The sequence below is a fragment of the Odontesthes bonariensis genome, chromosome 4 (genome assembly GCF_027942865.1).
Source record: "Odontesthes bonariensis isolate fOdoBon6 chromosome 4, fOdoBon6.hap1, whole genome shotgun sequence".
In the NCBI taxonomy this organism is placed as follows: domain Eukaryota; kingdom Metazoa; phylum Chordata; class Actinopteri; order Atheriniformes; family Atherinopsidae; genus Odontesthes; species Odontesthes bonariensis.
In genome coordinates this window covers 43024019-43051965 of record NC_134509.1, presented here as the reverse complement: position 1 = coordinate 43051965, position 27947 = coordinate 43024019, and the positions used below count along the sequence as shown (strand labels likewise).

The window sequence follows — 27947 nt, the reverse complement described above, 5'->3', positions numbered from 1 at the left end:
ACTAGTTTGTCTTCAACCAAATCAGGAGATGCTGCTGTCCCCTTTGCCTCCCCCTCCCACTTTTCTGTTTCTAGAACTCAGGTGAAGAGGCAGTTGGAGAGACTGAACCGGAACAAGGCTGCAGGTCCAGATGGTGTCAGCCCCCGAGTCCTGAAGGCCTGTGCAAAGAGGCTCTGTGGGATTCTGCAACACCTTTTCAACCTTAGCTTGACCCAAGAGAGGGTACCACTGTTGTGGAAGACATCCTGTCTGGTTCCGGTACCAAAGAAAACTCACCCTTCAGTCATCAATGACTACAGACCTGTTGCCCTGACATCCCATTACATTATATTACATTACGGTCATTTTGCAGACGCTTTTAACCAAAGCGACTTACAATAAGTGCGTTCAACATCGGTAGGCAAAAGAACTTCAGGTCACAAGAAATCATAAGTGCATTTCCTTCTAATACCAAACAGCTAAGAGCAAAACTAGTGCTAGAGTAAGTGCGATAACCAACCAGCCTCTCACCAACTGCACACCAGTCACAGCGGGGTGGGGATGCAAACCCTGGTTCGGGTAGGGGAAGAAATAAAAGAGGTAAGAAAAGCAGGAATGGGATGCAAACCCTGGTTCGGGTAGGGGAAGACATAAAAGAGGTAAGAAAAGCAGGAATGGGATGCAAACCCTGGTTCGGGTAGGGGAAGAAATAAAAGAGGTAAGAAAAAGCAGGACTGGGATTCAAACCCTGGTTCGGGTAGGGGGTAATGAAAATATAGAGGGTGCCAGTGGTGGAGGAAACAATAAGTGCGTAAGGAACTAGGACGGCGCAGGTGCTGTCCTAAGAGGGCGGATCAGGGTAGTTTTTCTTGAAGAGGTGGGTTTTCAGCCTACGGCGAAAGATGGGCAGCGACTCAGCTGTCCTGATATCAGTCGGGAGATCGTTCCACCATCGGGGTGCCAGAACAGAGAAAAGCCGTGACCGTGTCGATCGTGCGCAGGGACCCCTGAGTGACGGGGCAGCCAGGCGCCTGGTGGCCGCAGAGCGAAGTGGTCGGGCGGGGGTGTAGGGCTTGACCATAGCCTGGAGGTATGAAGGAGCTGTTCCTTCCACTGCCCTGTAGGCTAGCACCAGAGTCTTAAACTGGATGCGAGCAGCTACAGGGAGCCAGTGTAGAGAGCGGAGAAGGGGAGTGGTGGTCATGAAGGTCCTGGAGAGACTCCTGTTGACCCACCTGTGTAAGCAAACCAGCACATATCAGGACCCCCTGCAGTTTGCTTATCGCCATGGAGTTGGAGTTGAAGACGCTATCATACACCTGCTTCAACAAACCCACTGTCATCTGGACAAAGCAGGCAGCACTGTGAGGATCATGTTCTTTGATTTCTCCAGTGCATTTAACACAATTCAGCCTGAACTGCTTCATCTGAAACTCCAGAAGAGTCAGGTGGAGGCCTCAACAATCACCTGGATTAATGACTACCTGACAAACAGACCACAGTTTGTCAGACTGAAGAATTGTGTGTCTAACCAGGTGATCAGCAGCACAGGAGCACCACAGGGGACTGTGCTCTCACCATTCCTTTTCACTCTGTACACTTCAGACTTCCAGTACAAGTCAGACTCCTGTCATCTACAGAAATATTCAGATGACTCTGCAGTTGTCGGGTGTATCAGAGATGGACAAGAAGCTGAGTACAGAGAGCTGGTGGACCGCTTTGTGGCATGGTGTGGGAACAATCATCTCATCTTGAATGTTAACAAAACAAAGGGGATGATTGTAGATTTCAGGAGAAACAGGGTCAGATCAAACCCTGTTTCCATCATGGGAGAAGAAGTGGAGGTGGTTGAGGAATATAAATACCTTGGTGTTCATCTGGACAACAGACTGGACTGGAGACACAACAGTGAAGTCATCTACAAGAAAGGACAGAGCAGACTGTACTTCTTGAGGAAGCTAAGGTCCTTCAAGGTTTGCAACAAGATGTTGCAGATATTCTACAAGTCTGTTGTTGAGAGCGTCATTTCCTCTGGCGTCATCTGTTGGGGCAGCAGCATCAGAACCAGGGACCTAAAAAGACTCAACAACCTGATAAGGAAGGCTGGTTCTGTTCTGGGGACGACTGTGGAACCTCTGGAGACAATAATGCAAAGAAGGATTTTGCATAAAATCAAGAGAATTATGGACAACCCTGAACATCCTCTCCATGAGACTGTTATCGGAAAACAGAGTCTCTTCAGTCAAAGGCTTCTTCAGTTTGGATGCAAAACGGACCGCTACAGGAAATCTTTCCTGCCCACAGCCATCAGCATCTATAATAACTCCTTGATTTAATTGAGTTACATCAACATTTAATTTCCCTCTGGGATAAATAAAGTATTTTTGAATTTGAATTGAATTGAATTAATTTAGCCCACTTTTACACTACAAGTCACATTCATCCATTCACACACTCACACTTGTACAACACTTCTTAGTTTATACAGTATTACAGGCAAGGCAGTACTATTTTCTCTATCACACCAGTCACAAACTGATGGATTTTTTTGGAGGCAATGTTTGACAAATGGTCCAGGTAAGCCAGGAATCATACCACTGACCTTCTGATAGGCAGACAGCTACTTTTTTTCCTGATCTACAACTGCCATTATACTATACCGACATTTAAGTAAGTCAGTTTTTATTACATAACCCACATGTCATTTTCTGTGGTATGGCTGCAGTAGGTGTACTTCTGTTGTGTTGCTTACTTTTCATATAACTGTGCTATTGGGTGTGTGTGTGTGTGTGTGTGTGTGTGTGTGTGCGCGCGCATGCGGCTCTGCACATCAGTTTGAGTGTTGACTTGTGATGATAATAACTATGATGTTGATTTAGATTCAAGGCAGCAAGATGAGTTTTGGTTGTTGTTGTGGACTGGACTGGATGTACTGTGTTGTTTGCTATAGTTTCATCTGTGCATTTATGTGTAAATAGGCTTGGCCTGTTGTGTGTGAATGTTAGAGCGGGATCAGAGGGGTTAATCTGAGCAAGCATGTGTGCGTGTTCATCTCGCGTGTACTGTAGATGTGACTGTGTGGTGTTGGAATAAAAAAAAGTGCTCCGCAACGTTATTTGATATCAGTCATATTGCCTGTTTCAATGCATATGACCGCCCCATATGTATCAGACTGGATTTTAATTGAACCTGTTAACCTGCTTTTTTTATAAAGTGCTTTGAGATGACCCATCCATCCATTATCTTCCGCTGGTCCGGGGATCGGGTCGCGGGGGCAGCAGCTTGAGCAGAGAAACCCAGACGTCCCTGTCCCCGGCCACTTCCTCCAGCTCTTCTGGGGGGACCCCGAGGCGTTCCCAGGCCAGCCGAGAAACATAGTCTCTCCAACGTGTCCTGGGTCTTCCCCGGGGCCTCTTCCCAGTGGGACGGGCCCGGAACACCTCACCGGGGAGGCATCCAGGAGGCATCCTAACCAGGTCCCCGAGCCACCTCATCTGACTCCTCTGGATGCGGAGGAGCAGCGGTTCTACTCCGAGCCCCTCCCGGATGACCGAGCTTCTCACCCTATCTCTAAGGGAGAGCCCAGACACCCTGCCGAGGAAACTCATTTCGGCCGCTTGTATTCGCGATCTCGTTCTTTAGGTCACTACCCACAGCTCGTGACCATAGGTGAGGGTAGGAACATAGATTGACCGGTAAATCGAGAGCTTGGCCTTCTGGCTCAGCTCCTTCTTCACCACGACGGGCCGGTGCAGAGCCCGCATCACTGCAGACGCCGCATCACTGCAGACGCCGCACCGATCCGTCTGTCAATCTCCTGCTCCATTCGTCCCTCACTCGTGAACAAGACCCCGAGATACTTGAACTCCTCCACTTGGGGAAGGATCTTATTCCCGACCCGGAGAGAGCATTCCACCCTTTTCCGGCTGAGGACCATGGTCTCAGATTTGGAGGTGCTGATTCTCATCCCAGCCGCTTCACACTCGGCTGCGAACCGCTCCAGTGAGAGCTGAAGGTCACGGCCCGACGACGCCAACAGAACCGCATCGTCCGCAAAAAGAAGAGACCCGATTCTGAGGTCGCCAAACCGGACCCCCTCAACGCCCTGGCTGCGCCTAGAAATTCTGTCCATAAAAATTATGAACAGAATCGGTGACAAAGGGCAGCCCTGACGGAGTCCAACCCTCACAGGAAACAATGCGGACCAAACTCTGACACCGGTCATACAGAGACCGAACAGCCCATATCAAGGAGTCCGGCACTCCATACTCCCGGAGCACCCCCCACAAGAGTCCCCGAGGGACACGGTCGAACGCCTTCTCCAAGTCCACAAAACACATGTAGACCGGTTGGACGAACTCCCATGCACCCTCCAGGATCCTGCGGAGGGTATAGAGCTGGTCCACTGTTCCACGGCCAGGAGGAAAACCACACTGCACCTCCTGGATCTGAGATTCGACTATCCGGCGGATCCTTCTCTCCAGTACCCCCGAAAAGACCTTACCAGGGAGGCTGAGGAGTGTGATCCCCCTATAGTTGGAACACACCCTCCGGTCCCCCTTTTTAAAGAGGGGGACCACCACCCATGATCTGCCAGTCCAGAGACACTGCCCCCGATGTCCACGCGATGCTGCAGAGGTGTGTCAACCAAGACAGCCCTACCACATCCAGAGCCTTGAGGAACTCAGGACGGACCTCATCCACCCCCGGGGCCTTGCCACCGAGGAGTCTTTTAACCACCTCGGCAACCTCAGCCCCAGAAATGGGAGGCCCCACGTCCGAGCTCCCCAACTCTGCTTCCTCATCGGAAGGCGTGTCGGTAGGATTGAGGAGGCCCTCGAAGTATTCCCCCCACCGACTCACGACGTCCCTAGTTGAAGTCAGCAGAGCCCCGCCCTCACCATACACGGTGTTGACGGTGCACCACTTTCCCCCCCCTGAGCCGCCGGATGGTGGACCAGAAACTCCTCAAGGCCGTCCGGAAATCATTCTCCATGGCCTCCCCGAACTCCTCCCAAGCCCGAGTTTTTGCCTCAGCAACCGCCGAGGCTGCGTTCCGCTTGGCCTGTCGGTACCCATCAGCTGCTTCCAGAGTCCCACTGGCCAAAAAGGCCCGATAGGACTCCTTCTTCAGCTTGACGGCTTCCCTCACCACTGGGGTCCACCAGCGGGTTCGGGGATTGCCGCCACGACAAGCACCAACCACCTTACGGCCACAGCTCCGGTCGGCCGCCTCAACAATGGAGGCACGGAACATGGCCCATTCGGGCTCAATGTCCCCCATCTCCCCCGGGACATGGTTGAAGCTCTGCCGGAGGTGGGAGTTGAAACTCCTCCTTACAGGGGATTCCGCCAGCCGTTCCCAACAGACCCTCACAATACGTTTGGGCCTGCCAGGTCTGACCGGCTTCCTCTCCCACCAGCGGAGCCAGCTCACCACCAGGTGGTGATCAGATCCTCTCTTCACCCGAGTGTCCAGGACATACGGCCGCAAGTCCGACGATACAACCACAAGGTCGATCATCGAGCTGCGGCCTAGGGTGTCCTGGTGCCAAGTGCACATTCTATTTCTATTTATTTATTTGTTTATTTAGCAGGGACAATGCACAGCTCATTAGCAGTACCAGAGTTAGCTATAAGCTAATTTTCATCTGTAGTCCCTGGGCAGGAAACAGAGGATCTCTGTCAAAAGGAAAACCTAACAAAAACAGTAACACACAATTCTACAACAATAAAACACAGCAGCATAATACAAACAGTAAAATCACAACATTAGGACACAACAACAACAACAACAACAGCACAACATTAGGACACCATAACAACAGGACATCACAACATTAAGACAACAGTCTATGCATGATGGGTACATGCTTGGGTTGATTTCAGCCATGACTTCATCTTACATTTAAAAACAGCAAAGGTGTTCCACTGTCTTATCTGGCTCGGTACTGAGTTCCAAGACTTTGTGGCTCTAACTGAAAATACGGATGTGCCAAACTCAGTGGATCTGTGCTGTACTACACAGTCCCCTCTGTTGGACGTTCTAGTTCTCCTTCCATTGTCTGAGTGCAGTGACACAAACTCATTCAACGGAGGAGCGGCCAAATTGTTAATTATTTTGTAAACTAAACATACATCAGCAAGAAACAAAAAGCTGTCAAAGGTCATGAGATTATGCCTTTGAATGATTTTACAGTGGTGATATTTGAATGGCTTTTTATCCAGTACTTTGAGTGTTTGTTTGTAAAGTGTTTGCAGTGGAGCAATTGTTGTTTTCCCAGTTTGTGACCAGCTTGTAAAACAGTAAGAGATGTGTGAAAAGATCATGGAGTGCATGTAAAGTTTTGCTGCATCCAGAGGGAGCTGGTTCCTAATGTACCTAAAATTCCTTAAATTGAATTTGACTGTATTACACACCTGCTTCACATGTTTCTTAAAGGAGAGCTGTGAGTCAACACTTATTCCTAAATATTTAAAATTTGAAACAGTCTGGATCCTTTCTCCTTTAACAATGATATCAGGCTGATTTCCGTTTTTTCTATTATAAAAGTACATACATGCTGTTTTGCTGATGTTGAGTGTCAGGCAGGACTCTGAGAGCCAATCAGAAATTTCAGCCAATGCTTCTGTTAATTTGGCTGCCACCTCACATCTGTTCTTTCCATGTGCGAGGATGACCGTGTCATCTGCGTACATTTGGGTGTCAACTTCTGGACATACAAGTGGCAGATCATTTACATATAAGCTAAATAAAAGAGGTCCTAAAATTGAGCCCTGCGGGACCCCAACAGAGCAGCCAATAAAAGATGAGGTACTATCCCCAACTCTAGTGCATTGTTTTCTTCCAGTGAGGTAGGACTCCATCCATTTCATTGTTTCCACAGACAAATTAAAATTGGACATTTTTGAGAGCAGAACACTATGATTAACAGTATCAAATGCTTTGCTCAGGTCCAAAAATACAGCACCTACAGCTCTCCCACTGTCAATATTTGTTTTGATTTTTTCAGTGAGATAGCAGGTTGCCATTTCAGTTGAATGATTTTTCCTGAACCCAAATTGCATAGGATGAAGTGAGTCTTGTCCTGAGTTTAAAAAGGCGGTTAGTTGTTCAGCTACCACTTTTTCAGCGATCTTAGATACAACGGGCAAGATACTGATGGGTCTATAATTTTTCACCTCAGGTGGTTCACCTGTTTTAAAAATTGGAACTACAACTGCAGACTTCCATGCATTTGGGAAGGTTGACTGTTTAAATGACATATTAACCAAACGTGCAATTGGAGTGCTGAGGGAGTGATTATTGCTTTTAATAAAAGTTGAGTCCCACTCAAACACATCTTTTGCCTTAGAAGACTTTAAAGTGCTTAGGATTTTTAAAACCTTTCCTTGAGGAACTTCAGTTATGTTAAAAACCGGTTTGGTGTGTTTCGGTGCTGAGATTTGTTTAGATCTTGCACCAAAGGCGTGTGACAAATTCTGTACTGAGTCAATAAAATATTTATTAAATGTGGGGGCAATTTCATTCAAATCATTTGTAATAATTCCCTGTATTTTCAGTTCTCGTCCATGTCCTTGATTTTGCTTACTGTCAGTCTTTGTTAACTTATTAATATTCTTCCATATTAATTTGCTATTTCCTTTCCCTTCTTTAATAATAGTCATGAAGAAATTGGCTTTTGCTTTTCTTAATTCATTAACCACTTTGTTGCGGAGATTTTTAAAAACTCGTCCCTCACTAATTGATTTGGACTTAAGTGCTATTTTTAAAGCAAAATCACGTTTTTTCATTAAATCCCACAGTTTCTCATTAAACCAAGGTAGGTTACTCTTAGCACGTCTGTTTTTAAATGATCTGTTGTATTTTTCCTTAATTTTATTTACTGTGCCTATGAAGGATTCACAAGAAGCCTCTAGATCATCTGTTTGTAGAACATCAGTCCACTCAATTTGACCTAGTACTTCCTTAAATGTATTCATGTCCTGTTTCCTTATTCCATGGGAGTGTTTTTTGATGTCTTGGCGATAAGTAAATCGTTTGTTTGTTAATTTCCTTGAAATAAGAGTCATATTGTGATCTGACAAACCAGTGAGGAGATTAAAAGATTTGGTGATTCTCTCAGGCTTATTACTAAAAATTAGATCAATTTGTGTTTTTGAGGAATTTGTGATTCTAGTTGGTCCATCTATTAATTGAGTCATTTCGAATTGATTTGTAAGTGCTTTAAGTTTCTTTCTTATGGTTTTTTCTGCCCAGTTTAGATTAAAATCACCTAGAACTATACATTCTTTTTTAGTATCTAATTCTTTAAGCAGGTTTTTGAAATGTTCATAAAAGGTAATGTCAGATGAGGGAGGTCTATATACACCAATAACATTAAATGACATTTGCTGAGACAAGGTGATAGTTACGGCAATACATTCCATGTCATTTGCTGATGCCAGGTCAATCTGTTTACATTTAATGTCATCTTTCACGTACATGAGCAGTCCACCGCCCCTTCCTTTATTTCTGTCTTTTCTAAAAACATTGTAGCCAGGCATTGTGAAAGACGCTACAGGCGACGATGTGGTCAGCCATGTTTCAGATAAACACAGGCAGTCCAGATTTGAGCCGGTGAGAAGTGTTTCAAGTTGTTCAGTTTTTCGTTTAACGCTACGAATGTTCAAATGTCCCCCAAGAAGACCTTTCGGTTTTGCGTGTGGATCCCAGATGATTTTGGAATGTTGGACAGTTTGGAAGAGGCCAATGTTAAAGTGTTTTTGGACTGCCGGGTTTCGGGATGAATGTCCCGGTTGATTGGAGTTACCTTGGTCCGAGAGTATCCCGGCTAGAGGCTGGAAATCATGCGTGATGACGGGCCCCGGGTTCAGCTGCACATCGCCGGCAAGGAGAAGGGTTGTCAACAGGTAGGCGAGTAGCTTTCTGTATGTACGTGAAGCTTTATCTCGTGCTGTGTTTGTTCGTTCCGATGGTGCAGTTGCTCGACCATCTCGTAAGATAGTAGAGTAGGCGGTGAATTGGCTCCGTTCATTTAGTGTAGCAAGTTGTATCGGTAAGGCGGTTTCTCGTGAGCTAATCAGCTGATTGATCCCGCAGCAGCGGACCGAAAAGAACAATAGCAGTACAGAGTAGATTAAAAGTACAGATATACATATGGACACCCTTATGTCTGAACATGGTGTTCGTTATGGACAATCCATGACGAGCACAGAAGTCCAACAACAAAACACCACTGATTCAGATCGGGGGGGCCGTTCCTCCCAATCCATGTCTCACTGTAATTGCCCATGTGAGCATTGAAGTCCCCCAGCAGGACGAGGGAGTCTCCCGGAGGAGCACTCTCTAGTGCCTCCTCCAGGGACTCCAAAAAGGGTGGGTACTCTGAACTGCCGTTCGGTGCATAAGCACAAACAACAGTCAGGATCCGTCCCCCCACCCTAAGGCGGAGGGAGGCTACACTCTCGCTCACCAGGGGTAAACCCCAATGTACAGGCGCACAGCCGGGGGGCAATAAGTATGCCCACACCTGCTCTACGCCTCTCACCACGGGCAACTCCAGAGTGGAAGAGAGTCCAACCCCTCTCGAGGAGGCTGGTTCCGGAGCCCAAGCCATGCGTCGAGGTGAGTCTGACTATATCTAGCCGGAACCGCCCAACCTCGCGCACCAGCTCAGGTTCCTTCCCCAGCAGAGAGGTGACGTTCCACGTCACAAGAGCCAGCTTCAGTAGCCAAGGATCAGACCGCCAAGGTCTCCACCTTCGGCTGCCACCCAGCTCACAATGCACTAGGCATGGTACAGTTTTTGTGGACGCTCCGAACCGTACGGTTTGCTTCTCACGGGGCGGGGCGTGTGCAAACCGTACGGGGTCCACGGTTTAATTTTTTTTATTTTTTTTATTTTTTTGTGTCCAGACGTTCGACGTTCGCATTGTAGCCCGTATGTTAGCATGTGGTTTCAATTTGCGTCAAAGAAGCGAAAGCGAAGAGGTGTGGCGGCGTGCACAAACACGGCAAGTGGAAGTAGTGAAGGCGGGCCGATGCTGGCAACAAAAGCGTGGATCGAACGATTACGACATGCAAGCATTGCAAAACCCGTCTTGCATACGCTAGTGGAAACACTTCAATTATGTCCGGCCATTTGCGCAGACATCACCCAAGTGTGTCAGTGGAGGGAAGGAGAGGAGAGCCTGCCAAAAAGCCCTTTACACTCAGCGCTGCATTTAAACAGCCTCTGGCTGAGGACACCGCAAAAGCAAAATCAATTTCCAAAGCCATTGGTTTATTCATTGCGAAGGACATGCAGCCCTATAGCGTGGTGGAGGCTGAAGGCTTTAGAAACATGTTGGTGCTGGAGCCACGGTATGTCACTTTTTTCCCATTTCTATTGTGGTTGTCCTGTAGATGCCACCAGATCGCAGCAAACATTCCTGACACTTTTTTTGAGTAATAAATGTAAAACATGTTGAAATCATCCATTGTCTTCCCTCTTTCTCTCTCAAAATACTAGCTTTCTCGTAGTAAAATCTTTTCAGCAATTATTACAGTGTTCCACTGGTGTAATGGTGTGTATTATGGGGCTAAAAGTTAAAAAAAGTTAAAAAAAAATAAGAAACCGTACAAAACTGTAAACCGTAGACCTCAAACCGTGATACACACCGAACCGTGAGTTTTGTGATCCGTGCCACCCCTACAATGCACCCGACCCCCTTGGCCCCTCCCACGGGTGGTGAGCCTGTCGGAAGGGGGACCCGTGTCGTTTCTTCGGGCTGTGCCCGACCGAGCCCCACGGGCACAGACCCGGCCACCAGGCGCTCGCCGGCGGGCCCCACCCCTGGGCCTGGCTCCAGGGGGAGGCCCCGGTAACCCACGCCCGGGCGAAGGAACATGGTGTCCAATAGTTTCATCCATCATAGAGGGTCTTGTGAGCTGTTCTTTGTCTGGTCCCTCATCTAAGATCATTTGAGATGACCACTGTTGTGAATTGATGCAATATAAATAAAACTAAATTGGAATATCAATTGACAATGCTATCATATTTTTGTTTAGTTTAGATTTTTGTGTATTGATGTGAAAATCAAACCACTTAATTTTTCTGTTCAATATCTGTTTTTGAAAAGAAAATAGAATGAACAGAAGATAAACAAGTTATATGCATACATAATAATTACACAACCTGTCCTTTAACACAGCAAAATAATTTATTCACTTGGCATTACTGATTGACAACAAGGCTTAATAAACTCTACTGTCTACTAGTCTACAACAACATTTAAAAACAATGGCAACCACAATTACATGATGCACACATGGAAGACTGCCATAGTAAATAAATGTGTGTGTGTTTGTGTTTGTGTTTGCGTGTGCGTGTGCGTGTGTGTGTGAGGTGAAGGGGTGGAGAAGGTCTGGGTCAAAATGGTTTGCATTACTCCAGGTTAGTGATGTGAGAATTAAGAAAGTATGAGATTACATAAGTGGCTGGGTATATAAAAATAACATGAAACCTGAAGGGAGAAAGAGTTTAGATTTCCTACTCCTTTATCTCCACTTTGTTCCTGCTCTGCATCTTAGACTTCTCCTCTTCAATTCATCTGGATTTGGGGTCATATTCTAGACATTACTTACTTGCATTACTGGGAAGCTCAATCAGCTGCTACAACTTTGTTGACATGAAACCTTGAAACTTAAACAAAGAACTGAGAGAAAAAGAAAAAAAAGAGTATGCATGTGGTCTGTATTTAAGTTTACACTCCAGAGTTCTTAGCCAATACAAAACTGGAAAAGTATGTGATTGTCCTGAGATTTATGGTGGCAGTAGGGTTGGTGGGGGCTTGCTTTAGTCTCTGAGACCCGAGTTCAGCTCATGTAGGAAGCTTTTTTCCCCCTCCTCTTTTACTTGGCTATTATCATATCCCTCCATGATAAGTCATGCTGCTGGCATTTTCCCTAGTCTTTTGAAACTTTTCTTTGGTTACCTATATGTGTAACCGGTTTAAAAAATGAAATACTTGTTGAAGGTTAAGGAAAACAACAGGGTTTGGTCCTTGGTTTTAAATGCAGCACTCACATAACCTGAACATTCCTCACACCTGTCACTCTGTCACATAGAGGCAGGGACCTCGGGCTGAGGAATGTACATGTGATTGTTGGTGGTGAATGGTGGTTTCCAGAAATGTAAAATACTTTTATAACTTTAAAAAGACCACCAACACTGGGCCTCTTTCTGCACAGACCACCAATGATTCTACAGGTGACATACTTTTTAGTTTTATTCAATCTAATTAATAAATGAAATTTCTACTAATTAACTTATTTAAATAAAATATGAAGACTATCATATCAGCAGGAATAATACCGGGTGCTGTTTGTCTAGATCAGTGGCAGGCTGGATTTGTTTTTCATCTCAGTTTTTATTATAGAGCTATTCCTGACAGAACTCAGATCTTCAACGATAGTTTTTGTATTTTCATTTCAAGACTTTCAAGACATGCATGTGAGGGTGCTATTTTTTTTTGGGGGGGGGGCTTTTTATGCCTTAAATGATAGGACAATTCCTCTTGTGCAAAAAAAATTAAAACAAAAAGTTTAACTGAACAAAAACATCAAACTCTGGCTCTGGATGTTGTAGGGCTGTCTTGGTTGACACGCCTCTGCAGCATCGCGTGGACATGGGGGGCAGTGCCTCTGGATGGCAGATCGGGGTGGTGGTCCCCCTCTTTAAAAAGGGGGACCGGAGGGTGTGTTCCAACTATAGGGGGATCACACTCCTCAGCCTCCCTGGTAAGGTCTATTCAGGGGTACTGGAGAGGAGGATCCGCCGGATAGTCGATTCTCGGATTCAGGAGGTGCAGTGTGGTTTTCGTCCTGGCCGTGGAACAGTGGACCAGCTCTATACCCTCGGCAGGATCCTGGAGGGTGCATGGGAGCTCGCCCAACCGGTCTACATGTGTTTTGTGGACTTGGAGAAGGCGTTCGACCGTGTCCCTCGGGGACTCTTGTGGGGGGTGCTCCGGGAGTATGGAGTGCCGGACTCCTTGATATGGGCTGTTCGGTCTCTGTATGACCGGTGTCAGAGTTTGGTCCGTATTGCCGGCAGTAAGTCGGACATGTTTCCTGTGAGGGTTGGACTCCGTCAGGGCTGCCCTTTGTCACCGATTCTGTTCATAATTTTTATGGACAGAATTTCTAGGCGCAGCCAGGGCGTTGAGGGGGTCCGGTTTGGCGACGGGTCGGGAATGAGATCCTTCCCCAAGTGGAGGTCTTGTTCACGAGTGAGGGACGAATGGAGCAGGAGATTGACAGACGGATCGGTGCGGCGTCTGCAGTGATGCGGGCTCTGCACCGGCCCGTCGTGGTGAAGAAGGAGCTGAGCCAGAAGGCCAAGCTCTCGATTTACCGGTCAATCTATGTTCCTATCCTCACCTATGGTCACTAGCTGTGGGTAGTGACCGAAAGAACGAGATCGCGAATACAAGCGGCCGAAATGAGTTTCCTCCGCAGGGTGTCTGGGCTCTCCCTTAGAGATAGGGTGAGAAGCTCGGTCATCCGGGAGGGGCTCGGAGTAGAACCGCTGCTCCTCCGCATCCAGAGGAGTCAGATGAGGTGGCTCGGGCATCTGGTTAGGATGCCTCCTGGGGCATCTGGTTAGGATGCCTCCTGGGGCATCTGGTTAGGATGCCTCCTGGGGCATCTGGTTAGGATGCCTCCTGGGGCATCTGGTTAGGATGCCTCCTGGGGCATCTGGTTAGGATGCCTCCTGGGGCATCTGGTTAGGATGCCTCCTGGGGCATCTGGTTAGGATGCCTCCTGGACGCCTCCCTGGTGAGGTGTTCCGGGCCCGTCCCACTGGGAGGAGACCCCGGGGAAGACCCAGGACACGTTGGAGAGACTATGTTTCTCGGCTGGCCTGGGAACGCCTCGGGGTCCCCCCAGAAGAGCTGGAGGAAGTGGCCGGGGACAGGGACGTCTGGGTTTCTCTGCTCAAGCTGCTGCCCCCGCGACCCGATCCCCGGAGAAGCGGAAGATGATGGATGGATGGATGAAAAACATCAAACTATTAAATGTGGTTTGCTGAATATCAGCTCTCTCCCTTCGAAGTCTCTGTTAGTGAATGAGTTGATTTGTGATCATCATATTGACATATTTTGTCTTACAGAAACCTGGCTGCAGCAGGAGGATCATGTTAGCATCATGTTAGGATCATGTTAGCATTAATGAAGCAACTCCCTCTGACTGTTTAAATGTTCACGTTCCTGGAACCACAGGCAGAGGAGGAGGAGTGGCAGCTATCTTCAGATCAGGGTTACTAACCAGTCCCAGACCCAAGATTAGTTTGAGCTCTTTTGAATCTCGGATTCTCAGTTTTTCCCACGCAAAGTGGAAATCACAGAAACCTCTTGTGTTTGTTGTTGTGTATCGTCCACCTGGCCCTTATTCTGAGTTTCTGTCTGAATTCTCAGAGTTTTTATCCCAGTTAGTGCTGAGTACAGATAAAGTCATTGTAGTGGGTGACTTTAATATTCATGTAGATGTTGAAAATGACAGCCTGAATACGAACTTTAATTCTATATTAGACTCTATTGGATTTTCTCAGAGTGTTCACAGACCGACTCACTGCCTTAATCACACCCTTGATCTTGTGCTGACTTATGGCATTGAGAGTGAACAGTTAACAGTGTTTCCTCATAACCCTGTCTTATCTGACCATTTTCTGATAACCTTTGAGTTTACATTACTTGACTTTACAGTTTCTGAGAAGAAATTTACATATAGAAGGTGTCTATCATGACTACAGACCGGTCGCCCTCACGTCACACATAATGAAGACATTTGAGCGGGTGTTGCTGCTCAACATCCTGAAACCCCAGGTTCACCAAGCACTGGACCCCTTACAATTTGCCTACCAGGAGAATGTGGGAGTAGAGGATGCTATCCTGTACCTGCTGCACAGGGTGCATTCTCACCTGGATAAAGGAGGCAGTGCGGTGAGAATCATGTTTTGTGATTTTTCCAGCGCCTTCAACACGATCCAGCCACTCCTGTTGAGAGACAAACTGCTGCAGATGGGAGTGGAGACAGGGCTGGTGACCTGGATTACAGACTACCTCACAGAACGGCCCCAGTTCGTCAGACTGGGTGACCTTACATCAGAGACTGTGGTCAGTAGCACTGGAGTTCCACAAGGAACTGTGCTCTCCCCGGTGTTGTTCACCCTGTACACCACTGACTTCACCTACAACTCTGAGACCTGCCACATGCAAAAGTTCTCAGATGACACCGCCATTGTTGCATGCATTAAGGATGGGCAGGAGGGGGAGTACAGGGGACTGGTGGAGAACTTTGCCAGATGGTGCAGGACCAACCAGCTGCAGCTGAACACCACCAAAACAAAGGAAATGGTGGTTGACTTCAGGCGAACCACCCCGCCCCTGGTGCCTGTCTCTATCGAGGGGGAGACAGTGGAGACAGTCTGCACGTACAAGTATCTAGGGGTACATCTGGACAATAAACTGGACTGGTCTGCAAACTCACACGCACTCTACAAGAAGGGTCAGAGCAGGCTCTACTTTCTGAGGAAGCTGAGATCCTTTAATGTCTGCAACAGACTCCTGCTGATGTTCTACCAGTCTGTCATGGCCAGTGTGCTCTCCTATGCTGTGACATGCTGGAGGGGTAGCATTAGGAAGAGAGATGCTGGACGCCTTGACAGGTTGGTGAGGAAGGCTGGGTCTGTTGTAGGCACAGAACTGGAGGCTCTTACTACCACAGCTGAGAAGAGGACACTGAGCAGACTCTTCTCTATAATGGACAACCACAGTCACCCTCTGCACTCTGTGTTTGCCAACCAGAGAAGCCTGCTCAGCTACAGGTTCCACGCCATCCCCTGCAGGACGGACAGGCTACGGAGGTCCTTTGTCCCCAGGGCAATCCAGCTGTTCAACACCACACAGAAAGAGACTGCCATAGGTGATTGAACCGCATAATCCCCCCCCCCAATAATCAGGAACAATTTCTCTGCACCAGGACTCTTTTTACTGCTCTTCACTTGGACAATATATACATACTGTGTATGTGTGTGTGTGTGTGTGTGTGTGTGAGATCTGCCTTTTGCTGAATGTATGGAAGAGTTATATGGCTGTTATATATGCAATGTTGTGTATAGTGCCTTGTGTATATGTTTATATGTATATATGTATATATGTGCCTTGTGTATTTGCTACTGGACACCTTAATTTCCTTCGGGACTAATAAATGGTACTCTACTCTACTCTACTCTACTATCAGAGAAAATATTAATCGGGTTACGTAAATAACGTGCAATAATAAGTGTAGTCCTCATCTATGTAGACTTTTTTATAATTGTGCATTGTGTTGGTAAATACAGATTTTACAATATAAAATACAGTGCATAGAGCTGTTTGTCGGATATTTTCCTGACCATGGATGAGCAACACTCATGCTTAAAGGAGGATTGTTTTACCACCGTTTCAGTTCAATACCTCCTGAACCCTAAATCAAAAAGAGCAGTGAAAATATTATGGGGTGTTATCAGTTGCTGAATTTTTTCAACTGGTCTCAAATCCAGCTTTATGTTCTTTGTGGTTGTTAAATTCAGCAAATGATCTCTGCTTCTTTGACACTTTCTTTACTGGACTCTTTCTGCGTCTGCTTTATCATGTTTTTGCTCTCTGTGCTTTTCCTCTCCCAGTCTTCTCTCTCTTTTTCTCCACTATTGTCTTCATCATCCAATGCACCTGCCTCGACTTCTCCTTCCCTCCTCTGTGGTGTTCGTGTCCTCCTCCTGTCTCGAAGGGTGCAGGGCAGACAATTTGCCAGGAAGAGTACAGCAGACAGGCAGAACAGAGAGAGGATGGCACCCAAGCCAACCTCAAACTCTGGAGCACTCTGACCACCCTCTTCCTCCTTTTCCCCATGCTTTCCCTCCGTCTCATGGCTTGGGGAGAAGTACACGGTACCCTCCTCCATACTTGGCAACAACACAGTTTTTTCTAGAGTGTTCCCACTGACCACCCACCTGCTGCTCTCCTTATTCCACCTTCTGTCAGTCAGCTTCCTCTTGACTTTCTCATTGTCAGTACTGCCGGCACTCACATTCCCACTTTCATCCTCATTTGTTGCATAGATGTCATTGTCAGATTCAGACAGCATATCTAAAATATCAAACTCAAACTCCTCATCGTCTTCATTCTTCTTCCCTTCTGGCTGTAAGAAGCCTAGGTCTAGGTTGACTCTTACCCACCCAGATCCCCTTGCCAGCCACTTAGTGCAGCCTCCATCTCCAAAGGAAGAGAAGGAGGCACTAGGAGCAGGCTCACCATCACTGACTAAGTTGGCGGTAATAAGCTGCTTTGCACAGGTAGAAACCAGCAGTTCTGCTTGCAGTAGGGGTCCACCTCCATCACCTTGGGCAAAGATACGCTGTCCAGGACTGGGTGTTACAACAACCACAGTTTCAGCCAGTGATGAGCGACGCAGGAAAAATGGAAGGTCACTGAAGGTGGAGAGAAGGGAAGCAGTATCATCACTGAACTGGATCCAGACGTTGATGAATGCTTCCTGCAAAGACACGACAGGACAGAAGTACAAAGTACACAATTTACATCAACTTAAAAAAAAAAATCAGGCCATGACCATTTCCCCTGGAAATTGAATCTTATTTTAATCAGAGGCATCCTTGTTTTCTGATCAGCTTCTGTTTAAGTTTTCAATAAACTTTTACAAAGATTCAGGGCAGCTCTATCACCTTTGTGTTTTAGAGTTCTAGACCATTTAAAAAATATTTAAAACATTTGAAAGAACCAGACTGGTTGATCACAGTTCTTTTACAGTGGTGTGTATGTGAAAAGGATTGTGTTTATTGTTTATTGTTAAAAGGATCCCCATTAGCTGTCACCAAAAATGGGACGAGGATTGTGGGAATAAGATGGTGCCATTCATTTAAAAGTTAAATAAAAAAATCTCTCCAGAAACAGGGATCCAGTGAAGAGATGTCAAGACTTTTCAGGCGGGCTAAAAGAAGCCACGCTACATTTGGAATCATTTGATACAAAAAAAGAGAAGATCGGCCCATAGCGCATTGCAATAGTCTTGTCAAGAGGCGATAAAAGCATGAATAATGTTTTCCATGTCTGTTGGAAGGGAGATAAAGCTTTATGTTGGCAATCACTCTTTGTTAGAAGAATCAGATCAGGTTTTCCTGGCTTGAGTCTTACTATCACTGAGAGAAAGCTGAGATTTATCCAGTTTTAAAGGTCAATCAGACAATTCACTGTAGGCTGGGTTTCTGCTGTCTAACCTTGTGGGCAAATAGAATAGGATATCATCAGAAAAATAATGGAAAAGAAGGATTTCAATCTATTAGAACCCAGACTCATTCCTGAAGGAAACTCATAGGGAATATAAAACAGACCAAATGGACCTGTCACAGTACATCCTCCTGTCTCCCCTCCTATCCCTCTGGCTCAGTTATTTTCCACTCACCTGCCAACCACTCCAACCTAATCAGCCCAACTACTCTCACCTGCAAGCTCAGCTGCAGCTCATCAGATCATGCAGATCCGGTTGCTATGCGCCGACCTTATCGGCAGCGAGTCTGTGTAGCTCTCAATTTTTCTCGTCGTTTATATGATTATATGTCATTTTTAGTTTTTAGTTTTTATCTAAACATTTTTAGTTATTTTTATTGATCTGCTTTTTTGTTTTATTTGAATTTTTTGACAATGTGCACTACTACTAGAGCAGTGTATACAACTGTTGGCACTGTCAAGGATTGGACGCAGACTTAAACATCCAATTCCGACCGAGCTTAAAAAGCTGTACCGTGGATGCAGAGCTAGAGCGAAAATAAAGGCAAAGAGGCACAACAGGAGGTGGAGGTACAAACCTTTTCTGTCCTCGGTGATCATGGGAAACGTTAACTCACTGCCTAACAAGTGTGATGAGCTAGAGGCGGAACCAACGGCTGTATAAGGAGAGCAGTTTGATCTGTCTGTCTGAGTCCTGGCTGAACAACAACACACCAGACTCATGTGTGGACATACCCGGCTTCACAGCTGTACGAGCGGATCGAGACCTGAGTACGAGCGGCGGTAAGCGGAAAGGCGGGGGTGTTATACTGTTCTTTAATCAGAGATGGGTAAACCCCCGCAATGTGACCGTTAAGGAGAGGGTTTGTTGTCCAGACATCGAACTGCTGTCAGTTGGTTTCCGTGCATTCTATGCGCCCAGAGAGTTCCCATACACAGTCGTCATCGTTGTTTACATTCCACCGAGGGCGGCACCTACAACGGCGTGTGACGTCATCCATGACGCCGTTGCTAGGATACAGACCCAGCATCCTGAGGCATTCATTGCAATCACAGGGGATTTCAACCACGTCTCTCTATCCTCCTGCCTGACTGGCTTTGTACAGTATGTGGACTGTCCAACAGGTGGAGAAAAGACATTAGATCTGTTCTATGCTAACGTGAAGGAGGCTTACAGGACAGTGTCTCTTCCACCACTGGGTAGATCTGATCACAGCATGGTCTATCTACAACCCACATACAGACCGTGTGTACAAAGACTTCCTGTTAGTACCAGATCTTTCAGGAAGTGGTCACCAGAGGCGAGTGATGCATTGAGAGACTGCTTTGATGTCACAGACTGGGCTGTACTGCTGGAGAAAGATGAAATGGACATTGACATGGACAGGAGGGTCAGCACCATCACAGACTACATTAACTTCTGTAGGGACACTGTAATTCCAGTCAGGACTGTAAGGTGCTATCCAAATAACAAACCATGGATCACCAGTGACATCAAAGACCTCCTGAACCAGAAAAAGAGGGCGTTCCAGAATGGGGATGGAGAAAGGCGGAGGAGTGTACAGCAGGAGCTTAAAAAGACATTACGTCGAGCTAAGGTGGAGTACAAGAAAAAGGTGGAGAGACAGCTGGAGAACAATAACACCAAGGAGGTGTGGAGGGGCATGAGGACCATCACTGGATACAGACTGAAGAACTCTCAGTCTGTGGAAGGTGATGTGGACAGAGCCAATACTGTCAACCAATACTACAACAGGTTAGGGCTTTTTCGACCTCTGCTGCTGCTCCCTCCACCCCCACCGCTACAGCTGCTTCCTCTATACTGCTTCCACTGCCCTGCTGTACTTCCACCTCAAAGGCAACTGGCATTGCCAAGCCTCCTCCTCCGCCTGACTGCACCTCCACCTCCACCTCTGCAGCAACTGTCACCAACAGGCTTCTTCTGTCCAGCTGTACCTCCACCTCTACAGCAGCTTCCACCGCCAGATCTCCTAAGCCAAGCTACACCTCCAACTGTGTGGCAGCTTCCACCACCAGGCATTCTGAGCACAGCTGCATCTCCACCTCTGCAGCAACTCCCACCACTAGCCCTCCTCTGTCCAGCTGCACCCCCACCCCCATCTCTATGGTTGAGGCAACATCACTCCTGCCGCCATCCCTCAGCTACAACCTCTGTGTCTAACTATAGAGGAGGTTGGTGCTAAGCTCAGGAGACTTAAGTCAGGGAGGGCTGTAGGCCCAGATGGAGTCTGTCCAAGGCTTCTGAGGGACTGTGCTGGTCAACCAGCAGTCCCTCTTCAGAGGCTCTTTAATATGAGCATTCAGATGGAAAAAGTCCCAGTACTGTGGAAAACTTCTTGTCTCATACCAGTGCCCAAATTAGGGCAACCGGTGGAGCTGAATGACTACAGACCGGTGGCTTTGACATCTCATATCATGAAGACCTTGGAGAGACTCCTTGTTCGTCGCATGAGATTGCAGGTTGCTGAGGATCTTGACCCCCTCCAGTTTGCCTACCAGAAACACAGGAGTGGATATGCCTGGTTCATATGTGGGAATCATGTTCTTTGACTTCTCCAGTGCCTTCAACACCATACGGCCTCCCATACTGAGAGACAAGCTTCCGCTTGTCCGGGGATCGGGTCATGGGGGCAGCAGCTTGAGCAGAGAAACCCAGACGTCCCTGTCCCCGGCCACTTCCTCCAGCTCTTCTGGGGGGACCCCGAGGCGTTCCCAGGCCAGCCGAGAGACATAGTCTCTCCAACGTGTCCTGGGTCTTCCCCGGGGCCTCCTCCCAGTGGGACGGGCCCGGAACACCTCACCAGGGAGGCGTCCAGGAGGCATCCTAACCAGATGAACGAGCTACCTCATCTGACTCCTCTCGATGCGGAGGAGCAGCGGTTCTACTCCGAGCCCCTCCCGGATGACCGAGCTTCTCACCCCATCTCTAAGGGAGAGCCCAGAGACCGAACAGCCCATATCAAGGAGTCCGGCACTCCATACTCCCGGAGCACCCCCCACAAGAGTCCCCGAGGGACACGGTCGAACGCCTTCTCCAAGTCCACAAAACACATGTAGACCGGTTGGGCGAACTCCCATGCACCCTCCAGGATCCTGCTGAGGGTATAGAGCTGGTCCACTGTTCCACGACCAGGATGAAAACCACACTGCACGTCCTGAATCCGAGATTCGACTATCCGGCGGATCCTCCTCTCCAGTACCCCCGAAAAGACCTTACCAGGGAGGCTGAGGAGTGTGATCCCCCTATAGTTGGAACACACCCTCCGGTCCCCCTTTTTAAAGAGGGGAACCACCACCCCGATCTGCCAGTCCAGAGGCACTGCCCCCGATGTCCACGTGATACTGCAGAGGCGTGTCAACCAAGACAGCCCTACAACATCCAGAGCTTTGAGGAACTCAGGACAGACCTCATCCACCCCCGGGGCCTTGCCACGAGGAGTTTTTTAACCACCTCGGCAACCTCAGCCCCAGAAATGGGAGGCCCCACGTCCGAGCTCCCCAACTCTGCTTCCTCATCGGAAGGCGTGTCGGTAGGATTGAGGAGGCCCTCGAAGTATTCCCCCCACCCACTCACGACGTCCCTAGTTGAAGTCAGCAGAGCCCCGCCCTCACCATACACGGTATTGACGGTGCACCGCTTCCCCCCCCTGAGCCGCCGGATGGTGGACCAGAAACTCCTCGAGGTCGCCCTGAAATCATTCTCCATGGCCTCCCCGAGCTCCTCCCAAGCCCAAGTTTTTGCCTCAGCAACCGGCGAGGCCGCGTTCCGCTTGGCCTGTCGGTACCCATCAGCTGCTTCCAGAGTCCCAATGGCCAAAAAGGCCCGATAGGACTCCTTCTTCAGCTTGACGGCTTCCCTCACCACTGGTTTCCACCAGCGGGTTCGGGGATTGCCGCCACGACAGGCACCAACCACCTTACGGCCACAGCTCTGGTCGGCCGCCTCAACAATGGAGGCACGGAACATGGCCCATTCGGACTCAATGCCCCCTCCTCCCCCGGGACATGGTTGAAGCTCTGCCGGAGGTGGGAGTTGAAACTCTTCCTTATAGGGGATTTGGGCCTGCCAGGTCTGACCGGCTTCCTCCCCCACCAGCGGAGCCAACTCACCACCAGGTGGTGATCAGTTGACAGCTCCGCCCCTCTCTTCACCCGAGTGTCCAGGACATACGGCCGCAAGTCCGATGATACAACCACAAAGTCGATCATCGAGCTGCGGCCAAGGGTGTCCTGGTGCCAAGTGCACATATGGACACCCTTATGCCTGAATATGGTGTTCGTTATGGACAGTCCGTGACGAGCACAGAAGTCCGATAACAAAACACCACTCTGATTCAGATCGGAGGGGCCGTTCCTCCCAATCATGCCCCTCCAGGTCTCACTGTCATTGCCCACGTGAGCATTGAAGTCCCCCAGCAGGACGAGGGAGTCTCCCGGAGGAGCACTCTCCAGTGCCTCCTCCAGGGACTCCAAAAAGGGTGGGTACTCTGAACTGCTGTTCGGTGCATAAGCACAAACAACAGTCAGGACCCGTCCCCCCACCCTAAGGCGCAGGGAGGCTACCCTCTCGCTCACCAGGGTAAACCCCAATGTACAGGTGCACAGCCGGGGGGCAATAAGTATGCCCACACCTGCTCTACGCCTCTCACCACGGGCAACTCCAGAGTGGAAGAGAGTCCAACCCCTCTCAAGGAGGCTGGTTCCGGAGCCCAAGCCATGCGTCGAGGTGAGTCTGACTATATCTAGCCGGAACCGCTCAGCCTCGCGCACCAGCTCAGGCTCCTTCCCTAGCAGAGAGGTGACGTTCCACATCCCAAGAGCCAGCTTCAGTAGCCAAGGATCAGACCGCCAAGGTCTCCGCCTTCGGCTGCCACCCAGCTCACAATGGACCCGACCCCCTTGGCCCCTCCCACGGGTGGTGAGCCTGTCGGAAGGGGGACCCGTGTAGTTTCTTCGGGTTGTGCCCGACCGAGCCCCACGGGCACAGACCCGGCCACCAGGCGCTCGCCGGCGGGCCCCACCCCTGGGCCTGGCTCCAGGGGGAGGCCCCGGTAACCCACGCCCAGGCGACGGTACACGGTGTCCAATAGTTTCATCCATCATAGGGGGTTTATGAGCTGTGCTCTGTCTGGTCCCTCATCGAGGATCTGTTTGCCATGGGTGACCCTGCCAGGGGCTTAAAGTCCCGGGTAACATAGCTCCCAGACTCATTGGGGCACGCAAACCCCCCCACCACGGTAAGGTGACAGCTCATGGGGGGGTTGGATTCATATGAACCGGTTGTTGACTGGTTCATATGAAAATTGTTTATAGTTAGAATGAGCTTATTTACGATAATGGTGAAAGCCAGGCGCCTCCAGAGAAGATTGGGCTTGGCCACGTATGTATTGTATGATCCAGAACGGTATGAAGGAGTGTCACAAATTGAGGTCAGAGGGAACTTACGGACATTCTGTATGCACATGTTTCTGTGACGGTTTGTTCAATAAACTTCCCCATGAGAGGCTGACCGAGGCGGATTCGACTCCTTCTTCTCCACAACACTATCTGTCTGCCAGACCACAGTATGTCAGGATGGGGATATGTGTTTCTGGAACACTGGAATGCAGTACTGGGGCTCCGCAGGGTACTGTTTGGGCTCCTTTTCTTTTCACCCTGTACACATCAGACTTCAGGTACAACTCAGAGTCCTGCCACATACAGAAGTATTCTGATGATACGGCTGTTGTGGCATGTGTGCGCGGTGGACAGGAGAAGGAGTACAGGGACCTTGTGGAGGCCTTTACTGACTGGACCAAAAAGAACTGTTTGCTCCTGAACACCACCAAGACGAAAGAGCTGGTGGTGGACTTCAGGAGATCTAAAACTCCATACCAGTCAGTCTGCATTGATGGAGGGGAGATAGAGACTGTTCAGACCTGCAGATACCTGGGGGTGGTGCTGGATAATAAACTGGAGTGGTCTGCCAACATAGACGCAGTGTACAGGAGGGGCCAGAGCCGTCTCTTCTTCCTGAGACGGCTCTGGTCCTTCAGTGTCTGCAGTGATATGATGTGCATGTTTTATCACACTATCATTGAGAGTGCACTGTTCTATGCTGCTGTCTGCTGGGGGAGTTGCACTACAGACACAAACTGTAGGCGCCTGGACAAACTGGTGAAAAAGGCTGGTTCTGTTGTAGGCAGAAGGCTGAACCCTCTCAGTGCTGTGGTGGAGCAGCGGATGAGGAGGAAGTTAGATTCTGTTTTGGAGAACAATAAACATCCTCTCCACAGCATCCTGCAGGACAGAGGAGCAGCTGCAGTGACAGGCTCATCTTTCTGCGCTGCATTCCAGCAGTCATGACCAACCTGATTTCTTGTTGCCGACCCTGCCTGCCTCCAACCTGTATGTCTTAGTCTATACAATGTTACTGGCCACGGTGCTTTTTTCACTATCACACACATTCAAATACCAATGGACACATCTGAGGCAATGTGGGGTTCAGGGTTTTGCCCAAGGACACTTCAACATGTGGTCTGGGGAAGCCAGGAATTGAACTTTTAACTCTCCAACTGGCAGATGACTGCTCATCCTCCTGAGATACATCCTAATTTTCCAACAATATTTTTATTATATATTTTTTACAGATATATCTGCCATATAACATAACCCACACAGTCAACAAGACAAACAAACGCCCTCTTAGATGCACATCTGCTTACAGTCCTTAAGTATACAAAGATAATAGTCCAATGGTGAGGCTCCCTTGTTTAACATCATGGTCCAACATTATTCTTGTCTTTAGCTGGCGACTTCATCTTGAGACAAGTCCACAGTCTCAACAAAATTCAGGAAGGGTCTCCAAACTTTCTCAAATAGTTCCTTTTTCCCTTTTTGGAGATATGTTATCCGTTCCATAGGTAAAGTCTTCAGCATGTGCCTGGCCCATTGTTTGATACCTGGTCTTGTTGTTCTCTTCCAGAATAGTGCTATCAGTCTTTTAGCTTCTAATAGACACATGTCTATCAACAGTTGTTCACATTTGGTATACAAAGGTTTTTTTGGATACAAACCTAAAATTAGAAAAAGTGGATCTAGTACAACCTCTTTTGAGACAAGGTGTTCTACAGTTTCTTTTATTGCTTTCCAAAATTTTTTAATTTCCCTACATTCCCAGATACAATGAAACAAAGTCCCTCTTTCTTCTAAACATTTTGTGCATATGTCTGGTATATTAGAATTGTAGCGGTTTAATTTGATTGGTGTAATATAGATTCGCATTAACCATTTGTACTGCAATAACCTCAAGTGAGAGTTAACTGTTTGTTTCTGAGCCCTTGTACAGACAGATTTCCAATCCTCCTGAGACAAATTTACTCCCAGATCCGCTTTCCAGGCTTCCAGTTTCAGTGTTGAGTTCTCTGGGGAATTCAAAACTATAAAGTTTTAGAATTCTGAAATCGCACCTTTACTTGTGCTATCTTTGCATGCAATTTTTTCTAGCCGGGACTTTGGTGGTTTGGTTAAGTCTTTATTTTTTGTCCTAATGTAGCTTCTGAGCTGAAGGTATTTAAAGAAGTACTTTTTAGTTATATTAAATTTCTGCCTGAGCTCTTCAAAAGACATCATGTACATTGAATTTGCTTGATACAAATCCTGAATTTTATCTATTCCCTTTGTGGCCCATTGTTTAAATACATAATCTGCTCTTCCAGGAATAAAATCTTGGTTTCCCCATATTGGAGTAAACTGTGATAACATAACTGGTTCTTTTGTGAATTTTTTTACGTCATACTATATTTTGATCATGTTTTTAACAATAGGATTTGCTGTTTTTCCCAACAATCTTGGGACTGAATCAGAAAACATATACAGAGGTAGAGGTGGGCTTACCGACTCAGATTCCATTTCTGTCCATTGGGGGACGTCCCCGGCATTAAAGTAGTATCTAATAGTTCTAAATTGGGCTGCCCAATAATACCACTTAATGTTCGGACACCCTAGTCCTCCCTCACTGTGAGGTAAGTGCAAGAGCGACATTCTAACCCTCGGCCGCTTATTTTGCCATAAAAACCCAACAATCAACTTTTTGAAACTGTCAAACCAGCCTGCAGGAGGCAGCAGAGGGATATTTTGAAAAACATACAATACTTTGGGGAGTATATTCATTTTGTAGCTGTTGATCCTGCCAATCAGTGATAAGGGAAGAGGCATCCATCTATTGATGTTTTCAGTGATTTCTTTTGTTACACGTTCGTAGTTTTTCTTAATAATCATATCTAGATTTGAAAATATTTGAATTCCTAAATAAGTGAGTTCTTTGACTACCTTAAATTCTGAACTTAATTCTGGCAATATTTCTTTTTCATCCAATAGTAATAAAGAAGATTTAGTTTTATTTATATTGTACCCTGAAATGTGACCATATTCCTCTAATAAATTAAGCAAACTTGAAATAGATTCCTTTAAGTTTGAAATGAACAGAATTATATCGTCAGCATATAGTGAAAGTTTGTGTTCTATTTGTCTAACTGTAATGCCCGTTATAGTTTTATGGGACCTTATTGCTATGGCAAGAGGCTCCAATGCTAAAGTAAATAATAAAGGGGATAAAGGACACCCTTGGCGACATCCCCGTTTGATAACAATTGGTTTAGACACGTTTTTATTTGTTAGTATTACTGCTGTAGGATTTAAATATAATAGATGTATCCATTTTTTAAAATTGTTTCCATAACCGAAACGATTTAAAATGTTGAATAGATAGGGCCATTCGACTCGGTCGAACGCCTTCTCAGCATCTAGAGAAAGAAGTGCAGCACCTGATTTAACATCTATGTCATGAATAACGTTTAGAAGCCTCCTCACATTATGTAGACCCTGCCGCCCCAAAACAAAGCCATTTTGATCCCTGTGTATCACTGAAGGAAGAGAGTCTTGTAAGCGTATCACTAATATTTTACAGAGTATTTTTAGGTCAGCGTTAAGCAAACTTATTGGCCTCATATTCTCACATTTATTGCTGGGTTTCCCTGGTTTGGGTAACACAAAGATTAAAGTGTTTGTCATAGATTTTGGTAGGCCACCATTGCGATATGCCTCCTGTAACATCTCTAAAATTGGATTTATTAGTTGTTTCTTAAATTTTTTAAAAAAGTCTATAGGGAACCCATCAGGCCCAGCTTTCTTCCCTGCCTTCATGGAGTCAATAGCCTTTCCCAGTTCTTCTCCTGTAATTTCAGCTTCCAATTGATCTCTATAGCCTTCATCTATCGAGGGAATAATTAACTTATTTAGAAATGAGTCGTGTTCATGTATAACCGAGGTGTCTTGAGAATCATACAGCCTTTCATAGTACTTTCTAAACTCTTCATTTATTTTGATTGGATCTACTAAAGTTTCCCCTTTATTATTAATAATAGAGGTTATGTTTTTTTGTACTTCCAATTGTTTTATTTGCCATGCCAAGAGTTTCCCCTGTTTTTCTCCTTGTTCATAAAATGATTGATTTAATCTTAATAAGCTGGAGGCCGCTCTCTCTGCCGATTCTTTTTCATATTGCGCCTTTAATAACAGCAATTCCTTTTCGGTTTCTGTGTTGTCATTTCTAAAAACTTGTGTTTCTAGTGATTTAA

The 27947-nt window shown here is 47.1% G+C and overlaps 1 protein-coding gene across 1 annotated transcript in view; it reads right to left on the bottom strand.

Moving 5' to 3' along the window:
• Positions 1 to 16594: 16594 nt before the first annotated feature.
• The window catches only part of tmem132a (transmembrane protein 132A), a 68217-nt gene continuing 56864 nt past the window's right edge, over positions 16595 to 27947 (bottom strand). The window contains exon 13 of the mRNA XM_075464306.1: positions 16595 to 17560. Within this exon, the coding sequence (XP_075320421.1) occupies positions 16595 to 17560 (966 nt within the window). The remainder of the gene's footprint in view (positions 17561 to 27947) is intronic.